At 41.1% G+C, this 15,045-nt stretch overlaps 1 protein-coding gene across 11 annotated transcripts in view; it reads left to right on the forward strand.

Moving 5' to 3' along the window:
* The window catches only part of MTHFD1L (methylenetetrahydrofolate dehydrogenase (NADP+ dependent) 1 like), a 289,126-nt gene continuing 274,081 nt past the window's right edge, over positions 1–15,045 (forward strand). For 7 of the 11 annotated variants that reach the window (XR_004373966.2, XM_032782444.2, XM_075064045.1 and 4 more), the window contains exons 1-7: positions 1–259; positions 1,936–2,020; positions 3,264–3,314; positions 3,399–3,452; positions 11,584–11,708; positions 12,727–12,827; positions 14,290–14,429. Coding sequence is in view for 9 of the 11 variants with exons in the window: in XM_032782444.2 (XP_032638335.1) it covers positions 111–259; positions 1,936–2,020; positions 3,264–3,314; positions 3,399–3,452; positions 11,584–11,708; positions 12,727–12,827; positions 14,290–14,429 (705 nt within the window). In the remaining 2 variants the exon portion in view is untranslated. The remainder of the gene's footprint in view (positions 260–1,935; positions 2,021–3,263; positions 3,315–3,398; positions 3,453–11,583; positions 11,709–12,726; positions 12,828–14,289; positions 14,430–15,045) is intronic. The other 4 variants (XR_012655563.1, XM_032782445.2, XM_032782449.2 and 1 more) reach the window with 1 other exon arrangement.

A 15,045-nucleotide genomic window follows, 5' to 3' on the forward strand; every position in this document is an offset into this window, starting at 1 on the left:
TCCCGCTTCACCCTCCGCCGCAGCTGCTGCGCTGCGTCCCTCCCCCAGGCCCTGAGCCGGCACGGCCCGGCCCCCGCACGCCGCACTGCTCCAGCCGCCGCCGCCGCACCATGAGGTTCTCCGCACTGTGCCGCCTAAGCCGGGGAGCTGCCGCCCCGCTAGCCGGGAGGAAGGGGACCGCGCCCCGCCGGGGCATGGCCAGTGCCTGGGGCCGCTGGGAGAAGCAGCAGGCTGGCGGCGCGCTGGGCTCGGCTGCCGGGTAAGCGGAGCCAGCGCAGCCAAGTGTCCCGGGGGCCGCGGCTGGGCGGGGAGCTGTTGCGGGACGTGGAGGTGCCGGAGGGTCCTTCCTACCCCCCTCCCAGCGGCGGCCGCGCAGCTTCTACCTGCGCCTCACTGCGTCTGTTGTAAGAGCTTGGCGGGGTTGGGGCAGGGGCTCCCTCTGGACCCCCAGGGCCACGGTGGGTGCTGCCGCCTTCCCGGGAGGTTCAGCTTTGCTCTCCGGCCTCGCGCCTCAGCGGGATACTGGCCTGCGCCACCTCCCCCGGGGGAGTCACTTTGCAGCATCCCCTGGGCATGGCAGGCTTTGCTCTGGGGGATCCCGTTGTTCTCCTCGCCTCGTGTGTTACTCCAGCACAACACTCACGTGCATGTAACTTCCTTGTTACAAACCAGCGTGCCCTGATATCAGGAAAGAGGCTCCCCGGGTACAGCTAGCTCTGCCACGTTGCACGTACTTCATGGGTTCTGTGTAACAACATAAAGAGTAAAACCAAATGCTGCTCTCCATGAAGTCAATTATGTATTCAGTTACAGTATGTGTTAAATTATGTTAATACACTGGATTTTTCATACATTATACATCAGAGGCTGTGAATTGATTCCTTTACTACGTTTTAGTAATACCGTAGGTTAGTAAACGTGAAAGAATTTAAAAGATGAAATGTACTTCCCTGCTGCTGCCCTTTGTTTGCTGCCTATATTTCCTTCAGCTTGGAGAGTAAGAATCATTGAAGCTTTTGTTTGTAGTCGTTTCACTTTCAGATTCTTAGTGTTGCACTGCTTGTCTTTCAAACCCTGCAGAGAGGTGGGAAACTTCTGTTGCTCTCTGGGGGTTTTTAGAGCTTGTTTTTACAAGCTCAATTTTAAGTTGTGTTCCTTAAATATTCCTGTGAAGATATGCAATTTTTTTTACATGTAGACTTCAAAGTTTGTAATGTTTGTGTTTTATTTCTTCATTACAAGCTTATGTATTTTATTTCCTTAATGTTTATTTGATTGATTTGTTTCCCTATTAAAACAGCAGTGAACTGGACAAGGCTCCATTTGTTTCAGTGCTGCTCACAGGCAATGAATAGCAACATTGAAACTTAGTCTAATCTTAGCAAGTTTACTTTGTTGTTGCTTGGGGAAGCTATAGACAGCCCTAGAGCTACTGGAGATATCTGCAGTCTCAGGAAGGTATTACCTGTTTGGATCACATTTGAAAATCATTCCCACCCCCAGGTTTTAGGGATAGTTGAAATGAAAGAACTATGCAAAAAGTGCATATGTCAGCGTTACCACTCCCCTCTAGCTAATAAAGTATCCTGTTCACTGGTGAGTGGATTTTCCAAGCCTTGTGGAATAATTAGAGGTGCAGAATCTAAAGGACTGGGCATGTCGGAGCAATGGTAAATGCAGGCTAAATAATGAAGGTATTGTGGCTGGATTTGTTACTTCAGTTTTGCTATACTTAGCTGCCAAATGTTACTGATTTATTAATATATACACATTGCTTTGAAAATGAAAACCATTGAACATGCTTAAATTTTTATTCAGTAGTTTTGAATTCTGTCACTAAAATAGTATGGAAACTTAATGTCAACAGCTTTCTGGTAATGGTGTAACAGGGAAATGTGTAACAAACATTGATACTATGTTACTGTTGTGTTGCAGAGAAATCATTCAGAGTTCAAAGAAAGTCCTGGCATCCTTGCAGAAAGGACACCCTACATTTAAGCCAACACTTGCCATTGTACAGGTAGAGTCTTTATTTGTTTGTATAGTTAACTAAAGGATTGTTTCTTATTATTTTTCATTTTGAAACATTTAAAAAAACATTTATATGTACTATTAGTAGAGTAGCAGAAAAGACTTTAATAGAAGGCCACTTGTACTGATTGGTGTTTCCTAGTTAGCTTCTTATAAGCAGTGGAATGAGATCTATTAATAAATCTTTATACATACAAAGTTTATTGATAACTTTTAAAAGTAGCAACAAGTTCTGTTATCTGAGCATCTCATGAGTGATCAACAGCTGACTTTATTGCCAAGTCTTAAAGAGTTGCTGTCTTTGAAATATACAAACATTCTTAGTGGTGTATAGCTGGTTTCCACAGGAAGTCATGGGATAACTCTCTTTACGTTCCATATGAAACCAATTTCCTTTGTCAGAATTGGTGTCTAAGGCTTCCAGACTGGGAAGATGTGTAATAATCCATTGTACTGAGTTATTAAAATGCAAAATTACAAGGACTAGATAGCTAGAAGGATAGTGATGGGGTGCAGGTCCTTATACTTCTAAGTCATTGGTTCATATCTGTCCCAGATCAGTAGTCACTAAAAACAGTTACCATAAGATAAATGGAGTTTGTGGAAAGAGTTGGTGACTTTAGTCCAGTTCCCAGCAGATAGTGGTTCACATCACATTCAGTAGAGGTGGAAAATACTTGAGTTGTGGCATATTTGGGGGGAAGTGTAGAAAATGCTTTTATTGCCATTGACTGTGCTTTACCTATTACAGGGATGCAAAAATAACATCACTTTCAAGTATTGTTGGACTGGTGCCTTTTTTAACTAAACAAATTTGCTTAAAGTAGGGAAAACATCCAGCTCTTCTCTTTTAGATATGTATTTCAACATACCAAGCCAAGATAAATATTCCAGCCTGGCCTTCTGTCAGATTCCTATAGACTGGGCAGCTTTAACCTCCTTTCACTACTGAAAGAGATAAGGGTGCTGGAACAATATGTATAGTGGGGCTGCTGGACCAAACTATAAACCCTATATATGATGGAAACTGCTTCAAGCCAGGGGGTGTGGCAACCTCTCTAGTTCCAGCACCTTGGAAACAGAGAAATATTTGCATCGCACCTTCTTTCTGTAGATCTATGTATCAGAGTGCACCCAATTTTTTTTAAAAATATAATCTTATATAATCTTTGATGCTAAATTCTGTCCTTAGATTACTTACATTCTCTCTTTTTTTTTGTTATCCTTTTAAGGCGAGTGATGAAGATTTGGTGCAAGAAATAAACCAGAACTTTGCCAAAGAGGTGAGGATTAGGAGATGTGGTTGATTTTAATTGTGAGCCCTCTGACTGTTGTAGTAACTTAAAATGTTTGTTTTCTCTTGGCAGATTGGTCTGCACGTTATTCACATTTCGCTCCCTCAGGGTAGCAGTGAAGATGAGGTAATTGTAGCACTTTTTGGGAATCTTTTTGTTTATACTTCAATTATAACACCAAATGGAAATGTTTAAAATTATATTTATGGCATTCATCATCATTGAATCCTCTGAGCGCTTTGCAGACATTACATAAATGTATACTCATAGCACTCCTGTGTAGGTAGGCAAATATTATACCCATTTTTATATTTTTATATATATATATAAAAAAAATTCCCCTCTCACCCCTGTGGGTGGTATGTGTCTTCCTCAACCTCAGGTCCTCTACCAGAGGCCTGGGAGTTTGAGGGTTCTGCGCAGTATCTTAGCTGTTCCTAGCAGCACTGCACTCTTCTGGACAGAGAGCTCTGATGTTGTTCCTGGGATCTGTTGGAGCCACTCACCCAGCTTAGGAGTCACAGCCCCGAGTGCTCCTACCACCACTGGGACCACTTTGGCCTTCACTTTCCACATCCCTCTAGTTCCTCTTTCAGGCCCTGGTACTTCTCCAGCTTCTCATATTCCTTCTTCCTGATGTTGCTGTCACTTGGCCCTGCTCTATTCTATCACCACTGCTGTCTTCTGGTCCTTGTCTATTACTATGATATCTGGTTGATTGGCCAGTACCTGCCTGTCCGTCTGGATCTGGAAGTCCCACAGAATCTTAGCCCTGCTATTCTCCACAACCTTCTGTGGAGTCTCCATCTGGTCTTGGGAGGGTCTAGCCCATACGCTGTGCAGATGTTCCTGTACACAATGCCAGCCACTTGGTTGTGCCGTTCAGCATATGCTGGTCCTGCCTGCATCTTACATCCTGCCACTATGTGTTGGACTGTCTCTGAGGCCTCTCTGCACAGTCTGCACCTTGGGTCCTCTCTAGTGTGGTAGACCCAGCTTCAATGGATCTGGTGCTCAGTGCCTGTTCCTGTGCTGCTATGATCAGTGCCTCAGTGCTGTCTTTTAGTCCAGCCCTTTCCAGCCACTGGTAGGATTTCCCCAATGTCAGCCACCTCAGCTATCTGTCGATGGTACATCCCATGCAGGGTCTTGTCTTGCCATGGCACTTCTTCTGCTTGGTTTTCTCCTCCATGTCTGCTGCTGCCTCAGGCATTCTCTCAGCAGCTCATCTTTGGGGGCTATCTTACTGATGTAGTCCTGGATGTTCCGGGTTTCGTCCAGGACAGTGGACTTTGACGCTCACCAAGCCCCGCCCGCCTTCTTTCCGGCTGGTATACAGTCTCTGGGTGTTGGACTTGGGGTGGAAACCTCCGTGCATTGTGAGGAGCTTCCGGGTCTTCACATCGGCAGCCTCCATGTTCTCCTTTGGCCAGCTCACTATACCGGCAGGGTATCTGATGACCGGCAGGGCGTATCCGTTGATGGCGTGGATCTTGTTCTTCCCACTGAGCTGGCTCTTCAGGACCTGTCTTATCCTTTGGTGATACTTGGATGTTGCTGTCTTCCTTGCCTCCTCATCGTGGTTTCCATGTGACTGTGGGACGCCAAGGTACTTGTAGCTGGTCTGTATGTCTGCTATGTGGCCTGCTGGTAATTCCACCCCATCAGTCTTGACTACCTTCCCTCTCTTCACTACCATCCGACCACACTTCTCCAGTCCGAATGACATCCCCAATCTCACTGTAGATCCACGTCAGGTGGATTAGCGAGTCGATGTCTCGTTCATTCTGTATTAGCATACAGCTTGATGTCATCCAGTAGAGGAGGTGGCTGATGGTAGTTCCACTCCTGAACCTGTACCTGTATCCAGTCCTTGTGATTATCTGGCTGAGGGGGTTTAAGCCTATGCAGAACAGCAGCGGGGACAGTGCATCACCTTTGGTATATGCCGCACTTGATGGCCACTTGTGCAAGCTGCCTTGAGTTGACTTCCAGTGTTGTCTTCCGTAGTCCCATTGAGTTCTTGAGGAAGGTCCTTAGTGTCCTGTTGACTTTGTATAGCGCCAGACATTCACAGATCCACGTGTGCGGCATTGAATCGTAGGCTTTCCTGTAGTTAATCCAGGGTGTCCTCAGATTGGTCTGTCTAGACCTTGAGCGACTGCTCTATCTATGAGCAACTGGTGTTTTGAGCCTCTGGTGTTGTTCCCAATGCCCTTCTGAGCTGTGCTCATGTATTGGCCCATATGGTCCTGTAGCTTGGCGCTATGATGCCTGATAGACTTTCCATGTTGTGGGGAGGCAGGTTATTGGCCAGTTCTCTTCCCTTGCAGGGGTCTTTCATGATCAGCACTGTCCTTCCTTGTATTAGCCAGTTTTGGGTGGGAGCCTGCTAGCAGCTGGTTCATCTGTGCTGCTAGGCGTCCATGCACTGCTGTTAGTTTCTTTAGCCAGTAGGTGTGGATCATGTCTGGTCCAGCTCTTCATGTTCTTGACCCACTACTGGATGTCTTCTACTGTGATGGTGACTGGTTTCTGTTCTGGGAGATTGCTGTGCTCTGGTCTCTGGTCCTGCAGCCACTTTGCGCTGGTGTTATGAGTCTTCTCTTTCTCCCATATGTTCTTTCCAGTACTGTTCAGTTTCTGCTTTTTATTGTGTTGTTGCACTGCATTTGGGAGTACACCTTGAATGGTTCTTTGGAGAACAGGGCATTTACTTTTTTGGCCTCTGCTTCTCTAGTGTATCTCCTTAGCCCGGTGCCAGTGCTGTGAGCCTTTGTTTAGCAGTCTCTAGGGCTTCAGATGGAGTCAGGCCCTTTGTTTTTTTTCAGTAGCCGAGTCTTATCCTTAATCTCTACACCCTTCTGTAGTTCCACCAGCTGACTAACTTGTCTCCGAGTCGCCTTGATCTTATCCTCCAACCTCATTTTCAACCTCATTTTCCAGGGTGGGTACATACTGTTGTTCTTCTTGATCGTGTAGCCAAGCATCTCCAGGATTACAGAGGCTGTAGCGTATACCAGTTCATTGGTTTGAGTTATGGTGGTAGTAGGATTGTCATGAGGGCTCTATTGGCATCTTCTAACATACTATCTGTTGGTACTTCTCCACTGAGCCTTGGTAATCGGTCTTGAGGATTGACTATAGCTAGTTTATCCATGATCTTATGCCTCATATGAGCTGCTGTGCTCTGCAATGGAGGGGGTGGCAGTGTTTCAGCTTCAGGTGTGGGCTGCACATCCACTTGTTCTTCCAGGTCTTCTTCAGTCTGGGATGTAATGTGAAGTTGGTCTATCTCAGGCTGTGAGAGCAGCTTCCTCTTTACTATGTTGAAGCGTTGGGTAACTAGCAGTTTCTCAGTAAGTGTGGATGTAGGTCTTTTGTCCATCCATAGTCCCCTCCTACGTTTCATATATCCCCTCTCATTAGGTCTACTGTTGTAGTAGCATTCCATCAATTCCAGGTTCTCTTGTCTCATCCATGAATGGTTTGTTCCAGTAGCCCTCTTATCGTCAGATTGTCCTGGTTCCTCAGCATCTGGCGCGGACCTTGTTAATCCAGGCGACATCCGAGCCGGCATGACTCTCCTAGTTCGTGTCACCCTCATATTTGAGGTAGGCAGGTGAAGCGGTAGGAGGTCTTTTTGCCCAAGGACCCCTACTGGAAAGTTGGGTACCAACCGGGATTTGAACCCCAGTCTCTCGTATCAAAGGGTGGCGCTCTTAACCACTACGCTATGCAGTCGCTATATATATATAGGAAGTGTCAGAACAGAAAGCAGAACTTGGATCCCCTGGTTCTCAGTTTAGTGTCTTAACCATAAGATCAGAGTGCATCATGGGTATAATCTTGCAAACACTCCATGTGTGGAACTTCTGTTGAAGTCAGTGGAAATCCTTCATACAGAGAGTTCTCACAGTTGGGACCCTAACTTGATATCTTGTCTAATGCAGTGTCTGTTCCCTCTATGCTCTCCAGAATACACATACTCTTTCACTGTATTAGACCACGTTTTAGCCAGAGAAACTTCTAAACTGAATATATTATTTTTAGAATTATTTTTAATATGTTTGTAACTGGCTGTTTTATATCACCACCAGAGTTAATGTTAAAAATAGCAGTAATAAATTCCTTCATTTGGTAATAGTAACATACAGGGGACAAAATTCTTTCTTTGATTGCACAATTATGTCACAGGCACTGAACTAATGTAACTGAGGTCAGGATTTGGGCCTGTATGTATTAAATACAGAAACCCTTACTAACATTGTGAAAGGGCCAAATTAATTTAAAAATAAAAAAGATTTCAGAGTTAAGGCCACCACCCTTTCCTCTCCTCATCTCATTGTGCTTGGGAAGTTCAGGGTGTACAGTGGGTAATACATTCATGCAGATCCTTTATACTTTCTAAATGATGGCCGGGTTGCAAATCACAATGGAAATGTAGATTTCATATACTGTGTTTCAAGGATTTTACTAATTTCAGAATTTTACTGTATTTTATTTTACTTTTCCAAATGTGTTTTCCCTAATGACTAACTCTTACAATATCTGTATCAGAAAGGATCTGTGTATCTCGACCTTGTGGTTGTTATGGATCCCTGCTTAAATATTTTTGGTAAGCCGCTACTACAAATGATGCATTGAATCTGTTACCCATTTAAAAAAACCAGACCTTTTAAACAACAATCAACATAAAGTTTGTTGTGTTCATAATGAATGGGAACCTCATCTGTTGAGTAACACAACCCAGAAGCAGGTAGAAGTTTGTGGAAATGAAATCATAGCTGTTGCCATTATGAACTCATGCTTTAAGTAGGAATCCTGTGAACCATGGAGGTAAACAGCACTAGCAGCTCTCTCTCTTTCAGCTGTTAATATGCACAAAATCAGGTTATTTTAAGACTCCAGATGTGGATTTGTCTTATTCTGGGCAGGTGTATTTTTAAAGATGGTACTTTAGCGCTGGTGCATTTTCTTTCTGTTTGCTTCTTTATTATGGTTTTGTTTTGTTTGTATATGCTCAATATTCTAGCAATAGCCCCAAATGTGTAAAATAAATAAATAAATAAATCTATTTTTTTATCTTCTGAATTATATATATTAATAGAAAATAAAGGTGTGTTCTGTGTTCAGGTGGGCTTGTTATTACAGGTCACTGAAGAAAATTTTGTTTTATGTTGTGAAAAGATTTTTTTTTTTTTTTTTTTAAAACTATAGGGCCCCCATAACCATAATACAGGTTGTCATGATTACAGGACTAACTGTCCCCTTTTCTGATCTCTCCGAGTGCCCCCTCAGGTAATAGGCCTCTTGCCTTCACCTGCCCAGGGGTGGAATCCTGCATTTCTCCCACTCTAGGACTGGGTCCCAAGCTACAGCCCCCCATGTACTAATCATGATTACTCAGCAGGCCCAACTAAATTAAGCACCTGCAAGTCTTCCCTTTTGAGAGCTCTTACCAGACAACTTCCTCACACCAAAATACTATTTAATCATATTAGGAACAGAGCATAACATAAGAGAAAAGGGGTTTTACACAACAGAAGGCCTACAACATGTCTACCTTACCTTTGGGGTAGAAGGTCAGGCAGATTTTGCTTTTTCAGATTCTTCATCAGTCTGTCACGTGCATTTGTAACTATGGCTGGAGCCTGGAAATAGTATCGTCCCCGCTAAAAGCTCAGGCGTTATCTCCCAATGATTCCTGTCACATTTACTGGGAGGTTGATGATTGGAAGCCATTGTGTTGTCTTCTGTCTTTCTTAACAGCCCTACTATTAAATTAATCCAACATGCATTCAGTAAACATTCCAGTAACCCAGTGTAGCCATGCTATTCCACTAATGGTCTCACTAGCCCTGTCACATACAGGATTTGTAAATTATTACACATCAGCCCCATGTCCTTCACACAAGTTCATCTAGTATCACAGCGCTGTCATGCTTCACTTCAAATTGTCTTCTGATAGAAGCATCAAACTAGAAATTGGAAAATGTGTGTTTCTCTTCCTGGGTCAGCTATAAATGTCCTTGGGAAAATCACTTAGTCTCTCTGCCTCATTTTCCCATCTGTGAAATGGGGATAATATAGCCTTGGCTCATAGATAAGCCTCTCAGCATTTCTGACTGTAGTCTTTGCGAGTCTTGAATGAAATATACTTAAAAAGTTCAAAGTAGAAGTAAAAAAAATTAGAAGTATAGGATAGTAATATGGAATGATATTAAGCCTGTCAAAATGATTAAGTGTTAATTATTAAAAGTTAGCCCTCGTATAATGCTTTTCTTCATTAGAACTTGCATCTGCTTTAAAAAGACCAGCTAGTTTCATGATCTCCATTTCACAGATGGAAAAACTGACTCTCAGAGAGGTTAAATGACTTGCCTAATGTCACACAGCAGGTCATTGCAGAGTCTGGAATACAATGTGGATCTACTGACTGAGTGAGGGTGAAATCTGTGAAGACTCTGTGCACTCAAGAGCTTCTTTTACATGTATATACAATTTAAATAATTTTTTAAAAGCCAATTTTTTTAAAAGTTATTTAAAATGTATTTTCAAGGTAGTCTTCACAAGCTCTTATTTAGTGCTAGCCTCACTTTCCATTATAAATATGAGCTAAAATAAATGTAAAATTACATAACTCTGTAGTAAATTTTCTTGGGTTCTGTGATGCACAAAGATACAATAATGAAGAAGTGTATGCTAGTTAACTTTTTTCAAAAGGGAATATATAGAATTTGTTTACAGTTTAAGTTTTAATTTTTGAAGCCACAAGAAAATGAAATACATCACAATGGATCAGGTGTGATATTTTGTTAGAGGTGGACTCAGACACAAAATTCAAATCTGGATTGGGAGTGTTTTTGTCTAAAATATTGCTGCAACTAGATCTAGGTCAGTATTGAAATTTTATAAACACTTAAGTCTGGAAGTAGTTGGGCCCCAAACCAAAACTGGAGGCCCAACTTTGTGCTTCTCGTGCCGTTTAAGGATCTGTGGCTGTATCACTTGTCTGTTATTTGGCCGGGTTAGATTATTAAGTTAAACACTTCATAATAAAGGAAGATAAAACCTTTTTCCTTTGTGTCATTTTGTTACATCAAAATCACTTCTTGCACTAGATATCAGTGCACGTATTCCTATATACAGAGGTTATCTTTTGTTTGGTGAAGAACAACATTTACACCAGCTGAGCACAAAAACGTTCAATTGGTTGTTAAATCAAACTTTACATTCAGTCATTTTAATTCTGCTGGGAATTTTTTTCCCTTTTTAAAATACCTATTTTTTCTTTTATTTCTAGTTTCACATCTTCACTTTACCCATATTTAAAAACCAAACACCGAAAGTTCCAAAACGAAGTGTTTACATTTATTTTGGTGATCTTACTAAAAACTCTTCGTTTTGGAACTTTCGGTGTTTGGTTTTTAAATACGGATAGATTGTATAGGAATACGTGCACTGATACCTAGTGCAGGAGGTGATTTTGATGTAACAAATGAGAATGGTAAACAAATGGGGAGGTAGAGTTGGGGAAAAATGGGAGGTAGGACAAAGGTTACAACAAAATCACACAGTTGCACAGTTTTAATCGTAAACATCTGGATGGTTCTGAATTTTAGTTAGTTTTTGATTTTGGTTTTAATATGGCTAATGGAAATTGTTTTTGCAGGGTCTTGCCCTTTAAATATCATAATTAATCTCTCTTCCCTTTTCCTTCACAATGGAACAGGTCTCTTTACATACACTTATCTGTTGACCATCATTTCAGCAATGTTAGGGACAAATTCCTTCAGTTATACCTGTGCAACTCCATATCTGGGGATAACTGTTGATGTACTTACTACTCACTAAGCTTTGTGTGTGTATGCCACAGATCTGCTGCATGCTCCTCTTTCTGCTGACGCAGGGGTTCTCAAATGGGGTCGGGATCCCTCAGGGGGTTGCGAGCTGTCAGCCTCCACCCCAAACCCTGCTTGCCTCCAGCATTTATAATAGTGTTAAATTAAACACACACTTCTAAATATATTTATTGGGAGGGGGGGTCGGACTCAGAGTGTTTCTGTGTGAAAGGAGTCGCCAGTAAAAAAAAAAAAAAAGTTTGAGACCCACTGTGCTAAAGCATGAGAGAACTAGACAGATGACAAGTGCCACGTGTTATAAGCATTATTTTACAGCTACAACCCATTTTTATTTCATAATGTTCTACTTCTGACTTTATCCTGTCTTCTAAAGCATTTTATTACCTTCCTAGATTGTTGGTGAAATCTTGAGACTCAATGAAGATCCTACGGTTCATGGCATTGCCCTTCACCTCTCTGAAAATGCATGCAGCAGCAAAATATTAAATGCAGTAAAACCAGAGAAGGATGTGGATGGGTAAGCTAAGTAGTGAGAGGTAGCCAGAGCAGATACAAGTTTTCTGGCTCTAAAATCTTTTTTCCCCATTGCTTTTCACTCATGCATTCCTCAGTCACTGTGTTTAACTGTCATTAAATGTGGACAAAAGATTATAAAATCAAGCAAACGGTGGCTGCTTAAGTTATGTTGATAGTATTGTGTTTTAATCTTTGCTAACTGTAAGTCTGAGAAGTGGTTACTTAAAGGCAACAAAAACCATGTTCCTATTTTATTCTCTTCATTCAGTGTTAAGGTATTCCAGTCCTCCGTTGTTGTCGTTCTTATTAATTTCATTGACAGCATTTTTAAAGAAAGCTCCAGGGTGAGAGTCTTGGCTGAATCTCTAAAGGGGGCATGGGTCTAAGGTAGTTTTAAGTCATGTTTGCACCTTCCCAGTCTATCCTGAACTGCTCCAAAGGCTGGAAAGGCCGTGGAGTAACTTAAACAGTTCTAGGTCCTGTCTAAATTACAGCAACGGACCTGGGCTGCCCTACCATTTTGTTCCTTTTGTCTCTTCCTCTCACTTGCCTTTTCTCACACTGCTCCAACCTTCTGGAATAACATTCCTTCTTGTGCGTCAGATATCCTGGGTACTTCCAAACCTCTCTAAACCCCCCACTGCTTTTATGTAGCTTTCCACCCACCCCTGACAGATGCTCCTCTTTCTGTTTTTCCTCCCCTCCTTCTTTCCCTCATATTCTACTTGAACGTGTCACAAATTGTCTTGTACTCATTTTATTTCTTCTAGCCTTGTTCCCCTTCTTTCATCTATCTTGATAGTTCAGTGTTTGTTTGAAATCTAAGCTCTTGGGGGCGTAGTGCTATATATAGGAGTTTAGAGATTAAAATAATCTAGTAACCATATACTATTGCTAGTTCTATGAGCCATCCAGTCTGTATTTTAACACACAGGATGTAACCCACAGGGCAAGTTCTAACTAAAATATATCTCTCTCACAGATTATGTTCTATATGTTTCCATGTTTTTCCTTGATAGAGTATCAGATGTGAATCTGGGACGGTTGGTGCGTGGAGATACTTACAACTGTTCGGTTTCTCCCACTGCCAGCGCTGTGGTGGAGCTTCTTGAAAAACTAGGTAAGACCATCTTGTGTGATTCTATTTCTAATATTGCCAAGTACAAGGTTTTGTATTCCTGATGATTTGTGAGATTTCTGTATAAGATCCTTGGTAATGAAATCTTTTAGTATTTTTTTTTTTTTCAGTTTTTGTCATACATTAGTCTTGTTCTGTATTTCTTCATGCTCTTTTCTGATATGCACAAAATAAGCATGTAAACTCACTGCACTGTAGTGGATTTGCCTCCTGCAAAACCATGGTAACACATTAAAATAAATAAACCCTACAAACACCTGCTTGACTTGGTTTTTGTTTTCTTTATATATATATTTATATTTATATTTATATATATATATATATATATATATAATGTGTGTGTGTGTGTGTGTACATATATGTTTACTCATGAATAAAATGAAGACTGTGGTCCCAGTGATTGTCACAGCTCTACGGGACACACGTGTTTTATAGACATAGAGATGAGCTGTAAAGCAAAACTTTATTTGTTTTGTTTTGCTTCTTACTATGTACAGACACAGCCTCACAGTTTTTCTTGCTTAATTTTACATTTGAAATAACAGGTCCTCGCTTCCTTCTCGTTCATGGAGAATCTCAGCAAGATCTGAATTCAGAACTGCAGATCTGTTTCTAGTAGTACTGTGGCCTTTGACTATAGACTCACGTTTCATTGGCTTGGATGCTGCTATAGGCAAACCCATTTTATAAGGTCTCCAGAAATACCTGAAACTTTTATAAAAACAGAATTGTCAAAGATTTTACCTAGGAGTTCAGAGATGAATTTTGGATTACACACAAATTTGGATAAATCAAAATTTTCCCGTGGATTACTAATGAATGGATCTTTTGTTTTGGACTACATTGTATATTTGGTAACATTGAAATTGCAGATGACTTTACCTGTAAACAACCCAAAAATTTGTGTTTTTTTACATCTTCTGTAAACATATTGTTAATGTACTGCTTTAAATCAATTACAACAATCATTCAAAAAGGTACTCTTATTCCGTTGCGCTTCTGAATTTTGGAAGCAACTCTCCTTTAAAAGTAGGCGAATTTTAAATAAAATGGTAAATTCCTGGTTACAACTGGATAAATTGAAGGATTGTATGCAAACAAACCCAGATTCCATTTAATTCAGCAATATGTGCTGAACATTCACACTAATCAGGGTAAGATTGTCACTTGTCACATAAACAAATTGGAAACTGCCTTTGTGTGTGTTCTTCCAGAGACAAGTGTATGGCATTTTCGACATCGTAATGATCAGAAGTTTACTAGCACATGGAACCCTTTTATAGGGTTTCTTGTAATTAAAAACCTTTTCTCTTAGTAAGGCAAATGGCAGAAAGTCGAATTAAGTGGACATCTGTGGGCTAGCTCTGTGCTCCAATGAAGTTTAGTATTGAATATCTTTTACTACAATAGACAGCTTAAGTGACTGATGGCTTTTCTTGTCAAGCAGTTAAAACCGTAGATGGAAAGAAGGTGTTGCTAGTGGAAACTTGTGGGCCTCTGGAAGCCTCTTTGCAGTGCCTGCTTCAGAGAAAAGGTGCCATGACTATGAGCTGCCAGTGGAAAACACAGCAACTTCAGAGCAAGGTAAATATTTTCTTACGTCAAATCATAAGAATCCACTCAGTAACTCTGCAGTCTTTTTTAACATTTTCTAACATTGTAGGATAATTCTGACAATTTACAAAAGGAAGTAAATAATTTAAGAAGGCTTGGATTCATTCAAAGCTTTGAGATACCCTCTGCTACTACTAGTGGCAGAGAATATTTTAACTAGTGCAAATTGTTACAGTTAACGAGATTTTTATGCTTCAGCGTAGGTTTGGGGGAGGGAGGATATTTAATGGTATAATTTCACAGATACAGTAATAGCAACCTATCAAAAAACACTGTTGTGAACTAACAACTCAAGAATAACTTCAGAATTGTGCTGCTGACTTTTGCCCCTTTTTAGCTGTAAGTGGTGAAGCTCTTTTTAAAAGCAATATCGTAATTGGATGAGATGAAGAAAACTGTGTTGTAAGCATATGTATAACTGTTTTATGTATCTTAAGAGTTGCTCTTACATGTCATTCTCATCCTCCCACAAACTTTTAAATCTTCAGTTCTTTTTGGTGATTAAATAATGAGGAAAAAATCAGTTTGTGTATGCTTTGACCTCAGATTTCTCTCAGAATTTGACTTTACTTCCTGATTGAAGGAA

This window comes from Chelonoidis abingdonii, chromosome 3 (genome assembly GCF_003597395.2).
Source record: "Chelonoidis abingdonii isolate Lonesome George chromosome 3, CheloAbing_2.0, whole genome shotgun sequence".
Classification (NCBI taxonomy): domain Eukaryota; kingdom Metazoa; phylum Chordata; order Testudines; family Testudinidae; genus Chelonoidis; species Chelonoidis abingdonii.